The sequence below is a fragment of the Ambystoma mexicanum genome, chromosome 11, assembly GCF_040938575.1.
Source record: "Ambystoma mexicanum isolate Mex_15411 chromosome 11, UKY_AmexF1_1, whole genome shotgun sequence".
Classification (NCBI taxonomy): Eukaryota; Metazoa; Chordata; class Amphibia; order Caudata; family Ambystomatidae; genus Ambystoma; species Ambystoma mexicanum.
The window spans coordinates 402,164,820-402,187,385 of NC_090934.1; the positions used below are offsets into that span (position 1 = coordinate 402,164,820).

At 47.8% G+C, this 22,566-nt stretch overlaps 1 protein-coding gene across 4 annotated transcripts in view; it reads right to left on the reverse strand.

Annotated features, from left to right (window-relative positions):
* LOC138503444 (para-nitrobenzyl esterase-like) overlaps window positions 1–22,566 on the reverse strand; it is a 344,471-nt gene that overhangs the window by 85,528 nt on the left and 236,377 nt on the right. For all 4 annotated transcript variants that reach the window (XM_069623187.1, XM_069623185.1, XM_069623186.1 and 1 more), the window contains exons 5-7: window positions 12,205–12,407; window positions 11,670–11,728; window positions 11,413–11,580 (exon numbers count right to left, since the gene is read on the reverse strand). In XM_069623187.1, the coding sequence (XP_069479288.1) occupies window positions 11,413–11,580; window positions 11,670–11,728; window positions 12,205–12,407 (430 nt within the window). The remainder of the gene's footprint in view (window positions 1–11,412; window positions 11,581–11,669; window positions 11,729–12,204; window positions 12,408–22,566) is intronic.

Here is a 22,566-nt window from a genome sequence, read left to right on the forward strand (position 1 = left end):
TTCGAACAATGGGGACCAGACAGACAAACACATCTAATAGCGCTGTTTTGACAATGCCTACCCCTGTCCCCCTGTATCAACCCTCCCTAACCCTAACCAACTACACCAGGACCCGGCAAGATCCATAAATCTTCAATTAATGTGCAAGAACCGTGCCACTAAATGCGAAGTGTGTGCCTTCTCTTGCAAGTTCAGGCTGTACTCCAGGATCGGGGACCAAATGGCAATGAACTGGCATTACACCCCTTGGCCTTCTCTGCCACCAGAATGGCCTAGAGTTTGGGCCACCACCACAGTAAAAGCGGGCCTTTGGGCGACTTCCAAGTTCGAGCAATCGTAATCCTCACGGCCAGAAGGAGCTGGGTGATCAGCTTGGCTGTAACTCATGACTTCGTGTATACCCCTGGGACAGCCAGCAAAGGCACTTTGGCCTCCATAGGGAGTCAGACTCGGGTGATAGCTTCAATTGAGTCAACCATTTTCTTCCAGAATGTTTGGTTTAGTGGGCACTCCCACCACATGTGAAGATATGACCCCCAGAGCACCACAGTTCATCCAACAAGCAGAGTCCAGCAAACGATTGATGCGGTCCAACCTCTCCGAGGGTTAGTACCACCAATATGTCAATTTAAAGGCCCATTCCTTGTTAGTTACACAGTTGGAGGAGTAGTTTCTTGTCCAAATATCCACCCATGTCTGGTCCTGCATGGGGTGCCCCAGGTCCGCTGCCCATTGGGTCATGTATTGGGGTCAGAGTGCCCACATGTCCACCTGCAAGAGTTTGTACAGCCTGGAAATGTTTCCTCCCTTTTGAGCCCTCTAGCAAAGTAAGCTCTATGGATCCCAGGTCCTGTGTAGCTCTCTGACGAACCAGCAGGCAAACCATCCAGTGCCGGATTTGGGCATAACTGTACCTCTCCGCTTTGGTCAGGGGAAACCTTTCCTTACAGTTTACAAAGGACCGGGGCGATCCACTATCAAAGAGTTGAGACAGGTATTGCAGGCCCCCTGCAACCGTCTCCTAAATTTGGCGGGCCGAAGGCCTGGAGTACAGTCTGAATTATGGAAGAGTGGGGTGCGTGGGCCCAAACCCCTCTGGATTCCTGCCTTCTTCAACACCCAGTCCCATGTTTTCAATGTTGTTTTCATGGAGGATAGTAGACCGGGCCAGTGTTTTCGTGCCAAGGTGAAGGTGAGGGGAAGTGGTACTCTGGATTGTTCAATTTCCACCCATCACTGGGGGTCCTCTGACGTGAGCCAGGCCAGAAAGTGAATCAGCTGCACCACTGCATAATCATTGCGTAAATTCGGAACCCGCATCCCACCCACGCGGGCCTTGCCCATCATCATCACCTTTCTCCGACTCCTAGACTATTTCCCCCGCCAAATAAATTGGGGGATCTTCTGCTGTAATCGGAGGAGGGGTTTATGCAGAGTCTACACTGCAAGCAGTGATAAAGAAACTGTGGGAGAAAGTTAATTTTACTGGCTGTGATTCGACCCACGAATGACATTTCTTGGCATAACCACCTTTCAATATCGACTTGATAAGATATGGCATTTATAACGCACCTATACACATGTGTTTCAAGGCCCAACTTCTAGTTCCTTGAAGAGAGATGGGAAGTTAGCAGCATACAGTTCTTTCAGGAGTGCTGTAATATGAAACCCAGGTATTCTATAGCTTTGTCATCCCATGTAACCCGCAAAACAAGAGGTGATGGCTGGAAAGTTTAGAATCAATCTTAACATCGGACATTGCTCTGGGCAACCCTACAGACCATCGTTCTTCGCCTGCCAAGCCATTACAAAAGGGGAAAGACCATATGCAAATCATGCTTGGTCCCACCCCTAAAGGGGTAGTCCAGCCCGAACTGCTAGGTCATATCCCTTCTGCACGAGACCACAAGCATCCCCAGACATGTTTCAGCCTTGTTGGGCATCATCAGTGAGGAGTAGCTTGGGTCTCTAGGCCCAGCAAACTCAGGACCCACGTCTGGGCATACCCGTCCCACTCAGGGTGACTTTAGCAAAAACAAAAAGGTGATGGCTGGAAGGTTTTGAATAAATCATAACCACAAGCACAGCACAGAGTTGCAGTGGCCCCCAAATTTCCTTTTAACTAAGGTGATTTTCTTTACCACATGATTTCTCCAAGGAGATTCTGACAGGATGGTCCTTGCCGCGTTAGGTATAACCTTGGGAGTTACTGGAGGTGCCTCTGTAAGACAGTCTGCTCTCGGTGTGTCCTTGGGGCTGTTTTGTTGAGGGCACAAGCTAAAGTTCTTCCTGGTAGTCCTAAGAGGCCTCAGGGGCCTGTCTGCCATGAGCAGAGGGCTCTTTATGGTGTTTTTCTGTATGTTAATGAGTTTTGTGTTTTTTCTAGAGCTGTTTCTGTGTTTCCGCCTCAGCTGTCGAATAGTCTTTATGCATGGTCGCCATGAGGTAAGTGCGTTTGCAGAACCCCAGCAGGCTTGGTCAGTGTTGGAGCGGTGGGCCAAGGGGCGCATACAGTCGGCGTGCAGCTCGGGGGTGTGTGCTTATGTGTATTAGTGTGTGTGTGTACGTATGCTGTCGTCACCAGAGGTCTTCCTCATAGCATGCTGCGAAAGCTTTCGAGGCACTGCACTGCACGAAATAGGTTGTTCCTCTGTGATGTCCTCAAGCTCAAATTTTGAGTCTCGGCTGCCTCTGCTTTCATGATCCGATTCAAAGATCCCTGCGGCGGTCTCAGACTCCGCCAACATGGCATGTACCGCCCACCGCATAGTCTGGCACTCCTTTAGGGTCTTAGGCCTAAAGAGTTTGCACGATGTGCAGCGGGACTCCGAGTGATCACGTGGAAGGCAGTGATTACACACCCTGTGTGTGTTTTTCCACAGAAATGTTCTATTGCACTTGGGCCATAATGGAAGGTGGACACAGATGCAGCAAGAAAAAGCCAGTAGGGGAATGAAATAGGGGTAAGCATTCTCTAAACAAAGAAAGGATCAGTCCCCCGGCTCTCCCTATTGGTTAGGCTGAAGCCAGGTGTAGGCCGAAGCCTGTTGTTGAAACAGACGTCTGTTTCAGTGTTAGGGATCAGGCATCAAGATGCTCCGGAGATCATCTGTCGAAGAAGTGCATTGATCGGTAACCGACAAGAGATGTTTGGATGGGATAAACTCCCAAAGTAGCTTTCTGCCACAGAATCTGAGAAAATACAACTAGCCACGATGGCAGAAATAAATAATCTGCAGGATCATGGGTACATCACACTAGGGATAGTATTACAGTCGCAGCCTGCCAAGGTCACTTTTCGAACTTTGAAAAACGTCATGTGCAATATTTCGCAACTTTCACTAGATGTCAGCCTATGCAAAGCATGTAATACTAAGCAGATGCACAAGCCTCAGAAATGTATTTTATTATATATTACTGCCTGCTTATAGTCATTTTTATATTGTTTTCTTGGCCATAATAAATATAGTGTTTTTATACATACCTGTCTAATTGTAATCCTAGATTACTTACCTTGTAGACTCATTGTGGACCCATCACCACTCTCCATTGCTACCTTGAACTGGTATGGCTACAGCTCCCAGAGTTGTCCCCGTCACTATCTGTGTTGGCCTTCTATGCATCTGTCCACCAGCCCAGAGTATAGAAATCCAGTGCCAACAGTGAATAGCTATGAGAACTGAGCTGCCCTCACTAGCCTAGAAGTAATCTCCTAGAGAAAGGCCAAGTATTGACTGGATAGGAGGTATGGTGGGCCTGGAAGGTTTCTACTGTAGCAAAGTCCCCTGCATGGCTCTTAAGCCCTTGGGTGACAATGGGGGCTGGGTGCTGCCATTTCCCATGTGATGCTTGGGGTGCTACAAAGACACTGTGTTTGTGGTTGCTGCCATACAAAATACCAGTAAATAAATCAAATGCTAGGCATGGGATGTAGGAAGGGTTATGGGGAGGATCCCCTGCACAACCCGACCATTCCTGTTCTGCCGAAAGACTAACAAATTTTCCTGGCTAGTCATATCGCCCTCCCATAGTTATTAAAAATCCAAAATTGGCTACTTAGCATGAAAACAGTACATATGCTTAATCAGCCTCATGCTTTGTTTATGGAGCAGTTTATCAAGGAGAGCTCACTTACTGTCGGGTAATGGAAGTGGGGAGAGACAAAGAAAGTAAAAACCACTGAGTTCCTGCACATCGGTCTTCTCTTCGGTGCACACACTATCACCATCCAAGATCGCGGACCATCTCAACGAAGGATTAGTCTGCGGCAAGACAGATACTGGGGCCAGAGTTTACCAGGCTGCACAGGGATAGGTTATTTTAAAAGGGAAGCAAGTACTGTAGAGTGTGGGAGGGAGTGGAGGTGCGTTGCAGCAGAGGTATTGAAACACAAGGAGCTGGAAAGGGCAGGTGAAGGCTGGAAAGTAGAAGACAATTTGGGAGAAAGGAAGAGGAGGTTGAAGAAAGGAGAAGGAAGGAGGTTATGACACAGAAGGTGGTGGTGACACGATGGGTGGGTGAAGTTGGGGGAAGGAATCTGGAGAACAGAGTTTGGAGAAAAAGTTCAACTAAGAATAGATGACGTTGTAGTGGTTGTGAAAGGAAGAACATCTAAAAAGGAGGAAGTTGAGATGGAGGTGAGGAAAGAGGAGGGGTACAGTTGGTGCAAAGAGACCAGAGAGTAGAGGAAGAGCTTAGAAAGGAGTAGGAGGGAACCCCCAAGCATAAAGGGGTGAAGCAACACATTGAGTTGGACAGAAGAATATCAAGGGGAGGAAAGGAGGAGAGAAGGAATAACCAAGGAAGGCTTACTCAGAGGCAGGAAGAACCACAGGTATATCACAAGCCTGTTGGATCAGTGTGGAGGAGAAACAAGCACATGGCAGGCCATCAAGGAGCCAACATAAGAGGCCAGTGCTTGGGGATGGGGATCAAAAATGGTCTCTCTGGAAACTAGACTATCCAGGATACAAAGGAGGAGGCAGAAAACAATGGGGTACTGGAGAACAGAAGTAGGTGCCCCAGACAGAAAGAGGAAGGCCAATGCCACATCCAGCATGTAAAATAGCTCTAATGGCGCAGTCCTCGGTGGAGACTTCAGGGCCTGACAGGCGAGAAGGCCTTCTTCCCTCTTGCTGGTGCCTTATCCAGGGCAGTAAAGAAGAATGGTCCAAGACCACAACTGGGGAAAAGTTGAAAACTCTCTCAGGCATTAGTTATAAGGGATACATTACTCACCGTAATCGTATTTCTGATGCTTGTATCTGCTTAGATTCACATGCTGTGCATAGGCCGACATCTAGTGGAAGCTGCGGAGTATTACAGTTTGTTTTTCGAAAGTCGAAAATGGGCGTCGACACAGGCGTGCCAGTAATACTATCCCTAGTGTGACGTCCACTGTACCCAAGATCCCTCACGCGTGTAGGATCCTCAGATTGTATTTTTTCTGACATGAGGAAGCATGAGGAGTAGCGTGAGTACAGATAATCCAAGCAGATAGACAGAAAGGTAAGACTACAAGCAATCATGCGCCTTCTCTCGGAGGGGAGGAAGGGTGGGTCGCATGTGAATCTAAGCAGATACAAGCATCAGAAATACGATTACGGTGAGCAATGTATCCCTTCTGAGGCTTGTGGAATCTGCTTAGATCACATGCTGTGCATAGATTAGCGAGCAGTACCAGAAGAAGGAGGTGGGATGTGAGAAGGGTCATGAGCAAACAGATGTCTTAGAACCGCTTGTCCCACTTGTGTATCTGTCTTGGAATGAGTGTCAATGCAGTAATGCTGAGTAAAAGTGTGAATAGAGCTCCAAGTAGCCGCTTTGCAAATGGTGTCGAGGGGAACATTTGCAATGAAAGCCAGAGTGGCACCAATGCCTCTAGTAGAGTGGGCCCTTGGCGTAAAAGGCAGAGTCTTTTCAGAAAGAGAGTAACACAGCTGTATACAGTTGATAATCCACTTCGAGATAGCGCCCCTAGAGACGCGATCCCCCTCTCTGCCTGTAGCTACGGAGACAAACAGTTGATCTGTTTTCCTTAGCGGTCTGGTTTTATTTACATAGTATAGGACCGCCCTACGCACATCTAGGGTGTGTAGTTTCACCTCAGCCGAGCTTTGCGGGTTCTGGAAGAAAGCCGGAAGCTCGATGGACTGGTTTACATGGAACTTGGATATGAATTTAGGTGAGAACCTAGGGTGTGTGCGTAAAACCAGTTTGTCCTTGTGGATAGTAAAGAAAGGATCCTGCACTGACAGAGCCTGAATTTCACTGACCCTTCTTATGGAGGTAATGGCTACTAAGAAGGCCGTTTTATAAGTCAGGTGTTTGAGACTACTTTTATGCATGGGTTCGAATGGGGGTCCCATGAGCTTAGCTAGCACCACGTTGAGGTCCCATCCTGGCGGTGGGTTCGAAATAGGAGGGTGAAGTCTCTTTACTCCTTCCATGAAGGCTTTAACCACTGGTACTTTCCACCACGAGAACTTGTTATGGGATGTGGTGTAAGCCGAGAGGGCTGCCAGGTGTACTTTCAGCGAGTTAAAAACCAACCCTGCATCCAGCAGGTGGAGCATGTATGTCACAACGTTGGAAGGAGTGCAATCAACCGGGTTGATTTGTTTATTCTGGCACCAGATAACGAATCTTTTCCACTTATCAAAGTAACAGTGCCTTGTATTTGGTTTCCTGGACTCCTTTAGAATGTCCATACACCTTTGTGGTAATTTGAGATGTCCAAACTCTATGACTTCAGGAGCCATGCTGCTAGGTTCATAGAGTTGGGTTCCTGATGCACTGTTTGACCCTGTTGCTGGGACAGTAGGTTGTACCAGGCTGGGAGTCTGATGGGTTCGCACACCGCCATCCTGCGTAGGTGTGGAAACCATGGTTGTCTCGCCCACATGGGAGCAACTAGGATGAGCGTCATCGATTCCTTGTTCATCTTGTACACCACCTTCCTGATGAGAGGAGTTGGTGGAAAAGCGTACGCAAACATCCCTGACCAGTTCATCCACAGGGCATTCCCTTGGGAGTCCGGCTGGGGGAACCTGGATGCAAATCCTGGGCATTGTTTGTTTTCGCTTGTGGCGAATAGGTCTATAGTGGGGAAACCCCACTGAGAGAAGAGATCTTCTACTACGTCTCTGTGAAGGACCCATTCGTGTTCTTCTGGGAGGGAGTCTCTGCTTAGAGTATCCGCTAGGGAATTGAGCTCCCCTGGAACATGTTGCGATGACAGGAAGATGTTCCGTCTGAGTGCCCATATCCATATTTTCTGGGCAAGCTTGGACAGATTTGGCGAACGAGTCCCCCCTTGCTTGTTCAGATAGAACATGGCTGTCGTGCTGTCCGTCCTGATCTGCACCGACAAGTTCAGTAGATGGGGCTCGAACGCCTTTAGCGCTCGGAATACTGCCAGAAGCTCTAGCAGATTGATGTGGTTCTTGGCTACTGCGTGAGACCAGAGACCCTGAGCTGTGTGGTGGAGATGGTGAGCTCCCCACCCAGTCAGGCATGCATCTGTAGTCACCACGGCTTGTACTTCGGGATCGTAAAAGGGTTTCCCCTTTGCGAGATTCTCTCTTGTCCACCAGTGTAGGCTCTGTACGAGTGTTGGCGAAACGACCACTAGATCGTCCCAATGACCACTTGCCTGAGACCACTGTTTCGCCAACCATTCCTGCATGGGACGCATGCGCAGACGCGCGTGGGGGACCAGGTAAATGCATGACGCCATCATGCCCAGTAACCGCATAGCTTTGCGTGAGGTGCTTGGCACCAGACTTGACTTTTTCTCGTTGATGGAGAAGCCTAATTTGTGGAGGAGGTCGATAGTCCTCTGAATGTTTGACCTGCAAATTCCTGGGGTTTCCCCCGTTATGAGCCAGTCGTCCAGATAAGGGTACACCGGGATTGCTTCCCTGCGTAGGTGTGCAGCCGCCACCGCCAGTACCTTGGTGAATACCCTTGGTGCTGAAGCTATCCCGAAGGGCAGTACCTTGAATTGGTAGTGGCGACTGTCTACCTTGAAGCGCAAGTACTTTCTGTGCGCTGGGAGCATGGAAATATGAAAATAAGCATCTTTCATATCCAAGGTTGCCATGTAATCCCCCTTTTTTAGGAGGGGGATTACCTCTTGTAGCGTGGTCATACGGAATTTTTGGGGCTTGACATACTTGTTGGCAGGCCGTAAGTCCAATACTGGGCGCATTGTCAAATCTTTCTTTGGCACAAGGAAGTAAGTTGAATAGATACCCTTGTTTACCTGGTGTCCTGGGACGAGTTCTATCGCGTCCTTTTCTAGCAGAATGGCGATCTCCTCGAGAAGGATCCTTTGATGCTCTAGGGAGTGCACTCTTTGTCGTGGAGGATGGTTCCGGGGACGCTGCAGTAGTTCTATACAATATCCTGCGGATACTGTTGACAGCACCCATCTGTCTGAGGTGATCCCTTCCCAAGCCTGGGTGAAGGTGGAAATGCGTCCTTCTACTGGGGTTGCGTGGCAAGGGACCCTGAACTGAGCGTCACTGTTTTGGTGGAGGCGTGCCACCTCCCTTGTTGGGGCTGCCTCTGCCTCTTCCACGACCTCTCTTGTTACCCCTGCCGTAACTCTGGGTAGACTGCTGGTTGTTATTCCATTGTGTACCCTGTCCCTGGGCATAGTTGCCTCTTTGTGAATTTTGGCCGCGTGGGCGACGAAAATTACTGTTCCCCCTCTGGTTAGGGGGTTTGTTGGTAAGCTGGCCAAGGGATTTGAGAGTCTCATATTCATCTTTGGCATTTTTAAGTGCGTCTTCGACCGCTTTCCCAAACAATAGGTCGGGTTCCACTGGCTTGTCTATTAAAGAAGCCTGGGTTTCTGTCTTGAATCCCGACTGCCGTAACCACGCATGTCTCTTGATAACAGTACCTTCTGCTATCAATCTCCCTGCGTTGTCAGCAGCGTCGAAAGTTGCTTTTAAAATGCAACCAGACACGGCTCTCCCCTCTGCCGAGATCCGAGCCAGCTGGCCCTTTAACGGTTCTGGAGCAGAGGCAATGAGCGCCGCGACTTCTTCCCATTGATGGCAATTGTAACTAGCCAACAGGGTGGTGGAATTCGCAATCCTTGCCTGGTAGGCGGACGTTGAGGCTACCTTCCTGCCAAACCCGTAAAGTTTTTTGCTCTCCTTGTCGGGAGGAGCTTCTGATGAAGATAAGGGCGTGCCAGCCCTTTTTCTAGTGTTGGTAACCACTAGGGAATCTGGTTTAAGATGTCCCCTTATATAAAGAGGGTCAGACTGGGCTGCCCGGAAAATCTTTTCAATTCTGGGGTTGACAGCTCTGGTGAGGTTCGGATTCACCAGGGAAGGATCTATTCTTCGTTGGATGGATTTGAGGATAGGGATGGTCTGAGCGACCGGTCTTCTCTCTCCTACAAACTCCTCCGCGAAGTCCCTTTCCTCCTGTACACCGTGGGTGTCGATGTGGAAGTGTTCCGCTGCTCGAGCGAGAACCTCGTTAAGGAGGGGCTGGTTATCAACTGGAGAGTCAGTAACTGGGGCTTCGCTTTGTACTGGGGAATCTACTCTGTAAATTTCCTGCTCATCTTCTCCCTCCTCCAGGTCCTCATCCTCTGCATAGTAATCTGTCCCGGTTTGTTCTTCCATAATTTCAAACTCCTGGTCCTCTTCAGGGAAAACTTGTCCCTGGTAACTGGGGAGTGGAGTAGAATATGGAGTGGAGTAAGGCTGAACCTCGAAGGGTTCAGGTCTTTCGAACCGGGGCTTTTTACTTAGCGGGATAGGATCGGAGGAGCCTGAGGGTGTGGCCCCTTGAGGGTTATATGAAAGAAAGTGTTCTGGGTTCTTATCATAAAAATCAGCCAAGGAAGACATCCTAGACATAACCCTGTCTATGTCTTCACTGGACCATTCCCTGGAACAGGGTATTACTTTACCAGGTGGTGATTTATGGGACTTTTCAAGGGTAGACTTGTGTTTGCTTGTCTGCCTAGGGTGAGAGGATGGCTTTACAGGGGTGGAAGGCTGTGCTTTCCGCTGTTTCCCCCCCTCCCCGTGCGTGGAAAAATGTTTTCCCTGTCCCTTGGAGGCCCCAGAGACTTTCGACGCCTGGCGCCGAGGGTCTGGAGAGGTATCTGTGTGCTTCGGGCGTGGGGCCTCACTGGTGTTAACCGCGGTCTCGGTATCTTGGAGCGCGGCCTGGGGGTGGAAGTCGTCTTCGTCTCCCGACGATCGAACTTCCGTTAATGTGTGTAGCGAGGCACTCTTGGCAAGAGTGGATGATTGCCTTGCGTCGTGAGGTGATCTCGATCGAGAGCGCCCAGAGGACACCGAGTCGGACCGTTCTTTTTGTGCCTCTTTCCGGGAAGTCGACGTCGTCGAGGTCCGGTTGGTCTTAGTGTGTTTAGTGTGTGTTAGGTGTGTAGCGCTTGCGTCGCCGGGGGTCTTCCCCATAGCCGCCCTGCCGGACGACCTTCCGAGGTCGGGGACCTGCGCTCGCCGGCTGTCTTTCGACGCCATAATGCCCTCGCCGTCCGAAAGTACGGCGTCGCTGCCATCGCTGAAGGCGCCCTCCGCTGCCATGGCCTCCTGCCTGGCGTGGTGGGCCCAACGCTTTGTCGAACGGTCCTTAAGTGTCTTAGGTTTAAACCTACTACACGCTCTGCAGTTCGCTTCGGGGTGATCCCTCGGCAAGCAGAGATTGCACGTGGCGTGCCTGTCGACCCAAGGGTATTTGCGATTGCACTTGGGGCAGAATTGAAAAGGGGTACCCTCCATACGCACCTTAAGGCAGCGGGCTGCTAAGTGTAGGAATATATAAAATGTAACTATATATCAAGAGTGAAGAGTATGTACCACCCCCCACTCTCCCTACTTGTAAGGGCCGAGGCCAGCGGCCTACTAGGCCCGGGCCGAGGCCAGCGGCCTTCCGAGGCCCAGATCCGTCGTGCAGCAGTCGACGGTCGATGACTTCTCCAGCCGTCGTCGAGGTTGAGGGTCGACGTTGGGGTGGGGAAGGGAATGAATAAGAATTATAATTATAATAACAGCAAAAGTATGGCTAAGGCCAGGGAACTCCGCAAGATGCTTCCGACCAGTATGGCGGAAAAAAACAATCTGAGGATCCTACACGCGTGAGGGATCTTGGGTACAGTGGACGTCACAATAGGGATAGTATTACTGGCACGCCTGTGTCGACGCCCATTTTCGACTTTCGAAAAACAAACTGTAATACTCCGCAGCTTCCACTAGATGTCGGCCTATGCACAGCATGTGATCTAAGCAGATTCCACAAGCCTCAGAAGTTTTGTTACGGACCATCCAGACTAAATAAACATGCACTATCTTACTCTTGCATATATATGTTGATCCCACTCGGCTTTGTGCCATCATCCAAATATGAACTCACCTGCTGCCAGTTTGGCTATGTCCTCGTTAGGACACGTAGCCCTTAGGTCTGACACCATGGTTATGTATTCCTTCTCAATGCACCGCTCTTGCTGTTTGCAAACGGCAGAGATCGGGTAGAGTTTCAAGGCATCACTGGTAAGTGTTCCCCCAAATGTGTCCAGATGCCCTGAGGATCAGAAGGACACAGTCACTAGTCAGATGATGCCTGGCTCTCCTACTTGGCACCTAAAACGTGTATGGTCTGTGCTGCTTTACCTTTCACCTGCCAGTAGTAGTCGTCCTCCGTCCAGGATGAGATATTACTGTAAAATGGGCTGCGGAAAGAATACATAGTCAGTTCATGCCAGTCAAATAAACTACCAGCCTCCAAATGGATGATCACTTTCTTACTTTGAATAATAAAAATATGTGACATTTCCACTGGAAGAGAGCCTTTTTCCATCTGGGGGAAAAGTGAGCTAGCAAAGGAAGAGAAATCTGGGAAATGGAAAACCTAACGGCTTTGCTACATAATAGTAAAAATGTTGATTATTGAAAGAAATGTTTTATTGATGATTGATGTGTGGTATAATGAAGTGTATTATTGATTTTATTATAAAATGTAAATAAAAAGATAGACATTTATAAAATATCAAACTTTTTTGTCTATGTGCTATCGCACAGCAAGTGGGGGACCACAGCCTTCAAAGCATTCCTATATCACAGAATGTGTACTAAAATGTCGGTCCCCTCCTGCCACCCACCCCTAACGGATTTAGCTGGGACTCTCCATCGCCATCAAAGATCTTACCCAAATTCTGCTTCCTGCATGGTAGTTCCAATCACTAAAGGGACATCGCTGTATCCAAAGATTTTCTTCTCCCACATCTCCAGAGGTGGCGCTGGAAGCACATACCCATCCACTACGGCAACCGGACCATTGAGCTTTCCCTTTGTCGGCAGATCTGTAAGGTCCTCCGCTCCCCAGCATGGATATTCAACCCACGGGATAGACTAAAGCGAAGGGGAAACCATTGTGACAGAGCATGAAGGGATGTAGGACCAATATGAAAATGTACAAGACCCTTAAACATTCACTCTTCTAACCTCTCTTACTGTAAGGTCACCTCTCTAACATCACTTGCAATCATTCCCATCATGTTCTCTCCCAATGCCTGCTACTTTAGCTTTAATCTTGATTTCGTCATTAATCTGAAGACCAAGTTACTCACACTTTCCGTTTTTAACGTTTTTAAAACATTTTTAGGCAACAGCTAACTACATACCCATCCCCCCTGATTTTTTATCCCAAACCCCAGTCATTTCCAGAATGATAGTTGTTCCTTGTGCTCCTGCCTCCACTCCGGCCCCTTCTAAAACCTGTCTTCCATCCTGCTGCATGATGGATTACAGATGCCTAGAAAATAAATGGTTATTACGCCAATTCCCTTTTCCCTTCTTTGGCTTTGACTGCAGTTTCGCTCCCAAATGAAGCTTACATGTACTACCTTTAAGGCCAGCCAGTGAACAGGGAAGAGAATCAATGTATTGTGGAAAGACAAGATTTAACTGTAGAAGGAACTCCAGGAGTCTGGACATTTTGAGATTCAAATGTATCTCTTTTTTATTTAATGTTGACGTTTCTGCAGCGGTTCTATGTCATATCATCTACACCCGTTTTTTCGACAGGTGTTTTTCCGAAAAAATGTTGCCAAAAAAGCTCAAACTTTCTTTTCTTATTTGTGGGGGGTTTCCCCCAATAAGTCCCCACTCCTCAACCTATTTTGTACTGTTCCTGACCCCCCAACCCTTTATATGTCCTTTCAGAAACCCCCCCAAAAAATGTGATGTGTTTTTTCTAGAAAAAGTGTTTGGAAAAACACCCGTCGCAAAAAAGGGCGTCGGTGATAGGAGGTCGTACCCCTGCAGCAACCCTTCAGCTATGGAACTACCCCACACTGGACTTTAGCAAACTCCTAAAAATACATTCTTTTTGCCCAGACTCATCAGCCTTGTAGGCAGTGTCTTATGGCTGAGTAGGGCCCAAAAAGAGCCTGCACATTTTTATTTAACACGCAAAGGTTTTCTCCAGGGTAAAAAGTAAAAATGTAAAATGTCATAAAAGCCTCTTGTCAAATGTTCCAGCAGTATTAGCATTTTCTTCAAACAGTTTGTGAGTATCCCCCTTTACTCATAGTCTCTATGTGGTTCTTCAAGCTTGCCTTCGATTGCTGCTGGGATATAACCACCTCCGGTGGATTTGGTAACTCTTTTAGGTGTTGTTGGGTTTCTGTTACAAGTTGTAAGTATTAGTCGACCCTTTCTTCCTGGCTGACACAGGGCCAACTGGGTTGGGCATCCCAAGCTTTCAGAGGACGCCTTCACAGGCCTCAATCTACTCGTTTATTTATTATCTAGGGTCCTGACCTTACATTTAACCACCTCTCAACTCCTACTTTGGTGTTGCAACTCTTCAACACCTCACTCGGGAGGATAGCTCTGCAGCAACATGCTCATCTTGGAAGCAAGACGACACGGAATAACAAATGTTCGATCCCCGGGTCCGCGCTTAGAAACCTCTGGGTATTAAGCGCGTTATAAATAACCTATCATATATCACCATGTGCTCATTCCTCCTACCACCGTGGGCTTGACTGCTTCATATCTAGGCCTCATCCCTACATGCTGCCTTGGGCCAAGCATGCCCTCTAATGTCTTCCTTGCTACTCTGGCTAAGGTCTCACAAGCCACCTGATGATCTTTCTCAGATTCCTCCTCCTGTTCTCTCCAGCCACACTACTTCTTCTGTATTGGCCCACCTCCCCCTTTCTCTTTCATTTCTCCTTCCTTTCTCCCTTTCTCCTCATCCTAATAATTGCCAACTGTCTCATTCACACCTCCTCCTGATGTTTGTCAACCTCCTACTTACGTTCACATACCATATGATGTTTGCAAGCCTCCACTACCTTCTTCTCTCTGCTCCAGCCCCATCTCATCTCCATCCTGCTCTTCCTATTCTGCAATCACCTCCTACTAGCAGACTCACTCTAAACTCTTGCTTACAGCCCCTTCTTCAAACACTCACACTGTGCAACTGGGCTTATGTAGTTCACTAAACCCTACCCTTTGGCTGGGTTTGGGAAAAGGGTTTACACCTGTGCTGGTAGAAGTGAGGAGGCGCCCTGATGAGCTAGATGTATGATGTCCAGGTCTGTTTATTGAAGTCATCCCAAGGAGGACCAAGACTTTAAAAAGACAGCCTGCAACTGTGAATTTTCATTTATTCCTATTTTTTTTTATTGTTTATTAAACATGTTATGGTGTATACAAGCCTTTCATGAAACATTCCCTCCCTCCATTCCCACAATAAAATCAGTCTCCTTAAAAATGTTATTGCAAGTAGCACTTTCACTCTTTCTCCCAAAATGGAGGCCTCCCACCATTCCTCTTTCGTTAGAGTCCTATAGTCTTGGATAACCTCAGTTAAGAACTTCCTTCTTGTTGACTCTAGGGCTTCACATTCCAGGAGTAAATGCTTAGTTGTTTTCATATGGGTCTTGCAGAATCTACACATTGCAGAATCCATCATCCTATCCCTCCTATACCACAAAATGTCTTTTGTCGGAAGAATATTTAGCCTCAATCTCAAACACATTCCTATGTTTATTTGAAGGGAATTTTACCAGGTACTTGGGGACTTGGTTGATAGCTCTTTGCTCCCTCTTGATGATAATAGTGACCTTATACACAGATCTCACCTCTATGGTCTCTATCCAGTCCATTCTTCTCAGCTTTATTTTTTATCTTATCCAGGTTGTTTATCACTGTTTCCTCATTAAAACCCAGATCATCCAGTACCTCTCTACATTTCAATTTCCAGGCATCTAGAATTTGATCCCTTGCGGCACCCAACGTATTCTGCTCACTTTTCAGAATATCTAGGACCGGAATAGCATTTTCCATTTTAGTTTTCCTATATAAGGACAATGACCTCCATCTGACCAAAGAGCTAAGTGACTGCAATCCCAGTTCAAATCTGATAAGCGACACTGGTTGATTATTGGGGAGGTCGAACACTCTTCTCCAAAAAATCCCTACTAATAGATTCCAGAATGCAGGCAGGATATTTAATGCTGTTTCGGCTCCATATAATATAATTGGAGTAACCTTTTGCTTATAAAAGGTTAAAATGGGCACCAGTGTGTACCTGCCAAATTTTCTCAGCATTTATTTTGTCTGTGTTGCCAATCTGGTACATTAACACCTCAGCTCTTCCGTCAGGTGGTTTCTTTTACGTTGTTATTTATCTTAATGCCCAGGTAGGTTATCGATTCTACACGCTCAAACTTTTGTGTAAGCCTCCTTTGGGGGTATGATCTATAACCACCAAATCATCAGCATACATTATCAAAGGGATGTATTGCCTGTAAAGTTGAGGTGGAAATGCTCTGACCCCCTCTTGGCTTAGGGGCATATCCGAGAGGAACAGACTGAAGATTGTAGGCGCCAGCGGGCATCCCTGTTTTAATCCCCTCCTAGTTGGAAGAGGGGCAGATAGAATCCCCTTGGCCGTCAGTCTGCACATCACTAAATAAGAGACACTTTGAGACTACACTTTGTACTGGAGGTTCAGTAGCCGAGGGCCTGGTGAAATGGAACAATTGGTTTGGTGTCCTGATCCGCGTCTCCTGGCAAAGTGCTGCCAGATTTTTCCCTTTTTTTAACTTTTGGATGTGTTGATGATTGAAATATGGTGCAACTTTGCATGGCTGTTTGAAAATTACTGCACAGAGCCTTTATTGGCTGGTGGTGCCAGACAACCAGAGCCTGTCCAAATAAAGAATGAAATGTTCTAGGCATCTTTCTAAGGTGTTTCAGGTCTTGTTTACTTCATGGTGTTCTTCAAATGTACTTCCTGGTGTACTGCCAATAATCTCTGCCTCAACACCAGCAAGACTGAGATCCTTCCTATTGGGACTCCTGCCCTGTCTTTCTGTCCCTCACTCTGGCCATCTTCTATGGGCTTTCCCAATCTCTCCCATTTGAAGACAGAAACCTTGGAGTCATCTTCGACTCCTCTCTTTCCTTCATCCCTCACATTCAGGACCTTGCCAAGAAGTACCACCTTCAACTCCACCTAACCTAAGGAATTCTTACTTTCCTGACTTTCCCCCAGAAGCTCAATGTCTCTAGAGCTCTGGTTCTCTCTAGGATAGACTACTGCAATAGCCTTTTCCTTAATCTACCCTCTTCTTCGCGACCCCTGCAGCTAATCAAGTATAGGGCTGCAAGACTTATTCTGGGCCTCAAGTCAGGGACCACATATCTCCAGCCCTAAAAAACTCTCCACTGGCTCCTGGTTGCTGCATGGATCAAATTCAAATCCCTCTGCATCATCCACAAGGCTGTCTGGGGCCAGGGACCAAGCTATCTACAACTTGCTCTCACTAAATACTCTCCCTCCAGCTCTTTACGTTCCTCCAGCACCAACTCTCTGCGTGTTAAGCGCTTCGCTAAACAGCGTGCTGGTGGCCGATGGCTCTCCTCAGCCGCCTCCCTCCTACAGAATAGCCTCCCCCTTCCTCTTCATCTTAAGCCGGAGCTCCTCAGATTCCGGAAGCTCCTCAAGACTTTCCTGTTCACCTCCTCCTTCCCGTCCTCCCTCCCCTGTTACATCCCACAGTTGCTGAGAGTGGTGACCAGGTCCCTTATGCGTCCTCCCTGGTCCAGGCCTCCCACACCCAATCGCCTACAGTCTCCACACCCCCGTATCCTCCACCGGCACTTTGCTATGTCACCACAGGCCTGCACTTAATTAATGGCGGCTGACCACTCTGCCTAGGCACTTACAGCTGCTCACTCCCTTAATGTTGATACACCTAGCACTTAACCCTCCCCCACTCCTTATCCCTTCTCTCTGCACTTGCACGCTCTGAATTCTCACAAGGCCTAGTAGGACCACCTCCATCTTTCATTGCTATATTTGTTCTCCATCAGTGAGGTGAAGCTGCGCCTCTCTAAGAACTGACAGTGAGCTAAAGACTTGGTACAGTCTCTCCCAGGGGTTACTCACCCAAGAACAGGTCATTGGGCTGTGTCCGTGCTGGTGGAGAGATTCCCAGACCCCACCCTTGTTTTGCATAAATTAGCTTTGCGTCTCACCCTAAGGTAAAAGGGCAATCCAGACGTGGACCCCTTGCTCACTGTTCTTAGAGAGGCGCAGCTTCACCTCACTGATGATGCCCAACAAGGCTGAAATACGTATATGGGGTTGCTGTTGGTACTCTTGTTCAGAGGAGAATTGCCTAGTATTTCGGTGCTGTACTGCCCCTGGGCAGGACAAAGACTGATATGCAGGGAAATGTCTTCTCTGTGAAAGGGACAGTGAGCTATAGACTTGGTAGAGTCTCTCCCAGGGGTTACTCATCCAAGAACAGGTCATTGGGCTGTGTTCTTGCTGGTAGAGAGATTCCCAGACCCCCCTTGTTTTGCATAAATACCCTTCAGATGTGGCCTGCGACCCTCATGATAGCCTAAATTCCTCCAAAGTACTGTGGGATTTGGACCAGCATATTAAAGAAACTGGGTGGGAGGCCCGGAGGCAGTGTAAAGGGCTACTGATCATGCAGGAGCCTGGTGCCTGTGAGGGTCAATGGGGGGCCAGGTAATCAGTTAGCACAGCAGACAGGAGCATCAGCAGCGGAGATAGATAGAGAAAGCGGAAACAAAGAGGAAGGTCTTGAGTTCCTTCCGGAACCTTAGGTGGTCCTACTCAAGTTTGAGACAGGCAGGGGGGCTTTGCATTGTGACACACAGCACCTTCAGTGCAGTGTCAGAGGGAAGTCGCTCAGATTTTCCAAAGGTTTAAATACCTTCTCTTGGTGAAGCCAGGGTTTCCAAGAGCAGTGAATTGAAATTGCTTGATTTTAAGTCGGACTCGAGCTCCAAGAAGATCCACCAGGCTCCCATTAAGCAGGACTGACCAAGCCTGAGCCATCTCAACAGAGTGCTGGACCCCAGATGCGAGGAAAGTCCATTAAGGTATCTGAGAACCTCTAACGCTCACCTGGTACCCACAGGGACGTCACTCAGCCTGTTCTGACCTCTTATGACCTTGAACCCTTCCCTGGAGGCTATTCGACTGGAGACTGGGCCTGAAACACAGGATTGGTAGAGTTTAACTCCCTATTGTCTCTGTGTGCTTGAACCCCTTCTTCCCCGGGATCCAAACCTTCCCTTTGATCCACAGCTCACCTTGTTTTCTTGGATAGTGTGCTCTCCGTCCTGCCTTCAGCGCAGGGGCACGTTGATTGATGCGGGCTCGTTACTGCCTAGTTACTTCACTGGCAAGAGTCAGACAGGTAAGTATAATGAGTCTTTTGAACAGTTCTCTAACTTCGTTCCTTTCCTTCCTTAGATGATGGCAGGCGTCCGGGGATGGTGGCATGCTGCTGAGATGAGTAGTGCTGGAGGTGAGTGAGAATGAGATGCGCGATGCACCCCTTTCGTATTTGCATTGAACTGAGTTCTTTTTCTGTGTCTTTTAGGTGCCGTGACGTTTTCAGCGTGGATGCCGGTTATGAAGAACAAATGTGGTGGGTAAGCGCGGTATGCAGCGCCTCTAGATGTTTCCACGCTAACCTGGAGTGTCTTTTCCCTCTTGCAGATGGATAAGAAGTTCCGGAGACAGAGTTCCCCCAGAGCGGCTGGGATTCAGGTAAGCGCTTGAAGCTCATACAATATTTAAAAATAAGCAAAGATTTGCAGAATGCTTACTAATGCCTTTTTTCTATTCTTCTCCCTTTTTCTTAGGAAGCGGCGTGCCGGGATGGGAATGACACCGCTGAAGATGCCCGCAGAACAGAAGGAGCGATGACTGATAGGAACAGCCTTACCTTGCGGCGCTTCTGCCCAACGGTGTTCTTGTTCTTGCAGGAGCTGAGCGTAGAAGAAAGATGCAGGCCTACTGGAGACCGATCCAAACACGGTGAGTGTCACGCTGCAGGTGCAGAAAACGCAAAGCATGTTTCTCAGCCTGGGTGTGGCTTAAATAGTCTCTGGGTATCCCAGGGTCCTCTGGGCTGAACCACACCCAAAAGACTAGACCGCACATGCAGTTCTGGGAACCGAAATATGTGGGGGCATCCATCTTGTCCCCATCAATGCACTACAAGTCCAATCCCCAATGTTATCCTCTGGGAGTGAGAGAGTCTGGTGCCACAAGCACCAAGTCTGACTCCAAGTGGGTCTTTGGAGGGATGGAGAGGCCCTTGAGGGCCATGTAGGTGATCGTGGCCTGGCTCCAGCCTGACATCTTGGAGGGCTGGGGACATGAGGGGCAGGAATCATGACAGAACCGTGGTGGTGCTGTTTGCGAGAGCCGCGAGGAGCTGAAACTGCGAAGTGCCGATGATCTGAAGTTTGTCCATTGCTGCCGCTGACCTTCCATTCGTAGTGCAGGGGTCACCAGGCGTCCTTCCTCTTGTCCCCACACCTAAGGCCCAGGAACACAGTATCTGCAGACCTACACAGGAACAGAAGCCAGCTGGAAGCAGTGTTTCTTCTAACCAAAGGTACTGTAAAACTAAGAGGACTTACCTCTTGTTGTGAAGCCTTGCTTGCTCTCAGTTGAGACATGTCGTGGTTGCCTTTCCAGAGTTGCTTGCAGCTTTGCCCCTCACAAGCCTCCCAGCTTGTGGCCCTACAGTGATTTCATTTTCTACAAACATTTCTAAAACACTGTGCAAGACTTTTTACCTACCTGGAAGAAGTGCTTCAGCTCACCTAGACTTTTGCTCAACTAACATTGGCTGTCCTGGTTCCCTCAAAGACTCTTCTTACCTACGTTGCATTGGAGGGTTTTAAAAAGTACTTACCTGCTGAAGAATATTTGTTAACCATTGTTTTCTCCCTTTGAAACATTTCCTTTTGATCTCCCACTCAGTATTGCTCTAAATGTGCCAGTGATAAATGAATGTCCACAGTGTCCTAGTAATTTACGTCACCTGAGGGTGTAGGAAGTGCATGTGTGCCATCCCCAATGGGTATCAACTGATTCAGTGAAACTGAGAGTGTGTATTTATTGAAGTATAATTTGTGTTATATGATTGTTCCCTTCTAAAGAAGGCTTATTCAACTGACTGTTAAATAAATTAATAATTGTGTAATCAAGAAACCTTGTGTGTAAGTGTTTATTTGAATAACTGTCATTGTGAAACACTGTGTAACAACCTGACTGCTCACATTGACCCCTCTTGAGATAAGCCTGGCTGCTTGGCTTTATGTCTGACACTAGCTGAGAAGGGGAGGACAAACTGCTCTTCTTACAGACCCTAGTCACTCCTGATTCTGATTTATTTAGTGTCTGTTCAGCCTTGTACTTATCAACCTAGTTTTTACAACATTTCTCTGTACTGCATAACCTGCAAAGATGTTTTGCCGTAATATATCAAATTTCACCTGACCTATTGTAACATCTCCTGCCTGGCTCTGCGCTCCACCAGGGGAGTGGCTCAGCGGGCCTGGTAGATGATGTGACCTGGGGCTGGTATTCAGGGGATCGCTGGATCACTCTCCATTGCTCCAAGTCCCTTGGCAGGGGTCAGCAACCCTTTACTCACTAGATGCCCTCCCCAAGCTATAGACCCCAAGAACTCTCCTACGTCCCGAAGGACGTCAAGAGGGGCTTGATATGGACCCTAAGGACCCAGGAAATTGCAAACCCACTTTGTGTTGTGCCACAAGTTTTGTTGACCTGTCTTTATTTATTTGTTTCTTACATGCAGAAAACCAGACAGGTACCAGGGCGTGTCGACAACACACAAGACAAACAGAAACATAGGATGACCTAGGAGCAGAAGGAGGACAAGAGATTTAGTTAAATAATATTGTTTTTAGTTGTTTGCGAAAGAGTAGTAAATGTTGTTCCAATCGCAGTGCTGGGGAAAGGGAGTTCCAGGCTTTGGCTGCAAGAGAAGGGAAATATCTTCCATTTCCCCCAGTATGGTTTGGCATGATGGGAACCAAAAGCTTACTATTGCTGGATCGCAGTAGCCTTTGCGGTTGATAATTTATCAGTCTCTCCTTCAAATCTGAAGCCTCTGTACCATTAATGCACTTGTGTGCCTGAGTAAGAGTCTTGAAATGTCCTGTGTTCGGAGATATGTTCACCATGGGCCTAGTTTTTGATTATACGAATCGCATTGTTCTGGATGGTCTGAAGTTTGACCAGATTTTCTTTTGGTAGCACCCCCTAAAATCGCATTACAATAATCAAGTCGGGAAAGAATCGCTGCTCTGGCCAAGGTCTTGCAATTCATCTCAGAGATTAATGATTTAACCTGCCTGAGCAACTTCTGATGGTAATGTGAGTATTTTACTAAGTTGTTTACCTGTGTGTCAGAGCTCAGAGAAGAATCCAAGTACATTCTGGAGGTTTTAACCTTACTCTGTATCAGGATTGTGCAGCTGTCAATAACAAATTTGTGCAGCAAGGGTCTAGTTTGGATCTAGCACAGGGTCGTCCAAAAAGTAAGAGCTTGGTTTTGGAGTTATTTAAGCACATTTGGTGCACGGTCATCCACTGCTTTACTTTTTGATAGATGGGGTTAAGTTTGATGGAGTCGGAGTCATAGTTGCCATCCAAATTAAGTAGTAGCTGTGCGTCGTCTACATAGTTTGAAAAATGAGAGCCAGTGTTGGTTAGCAGGTCATACAAAGGCTGTATGTACACATTAAAAAGTGCCATTGAAAGAAAGGCTCTCCGCAACAGATGGTAGTAGGCTCTGAGCAGGAGTCACGCCAGTGTACGGTCAAGACCCTACGAGATAAAAAGGAATGCACCCATGCTACAGCTTGGCAAGAGCATCTGCTGACTCTTTCTAGAGTAAGAAGAAGGATGTCATGGTCTAGCAGTCAAACGCTGCTAAGTCCAACAATACCAAGAGTCCGCACCCGATATTATCGACAGTTTCAAGCATATTGGTCTGAAGGTCCAGCAGGGCACTCTCGGTGGTGTGATAACCTCTGAATCCACATTGCCTAGGGTGTAAGAAAGCATTTTGGTCCAGAAAACATTGAAATTGCCTAGTGGCCATTTTGTCCACTATCCTTGAGAGGAAGAAGGAGTTGGTAATAGGTCTTAAGTTGACCGTATCTGTCTGGGTACACGGAT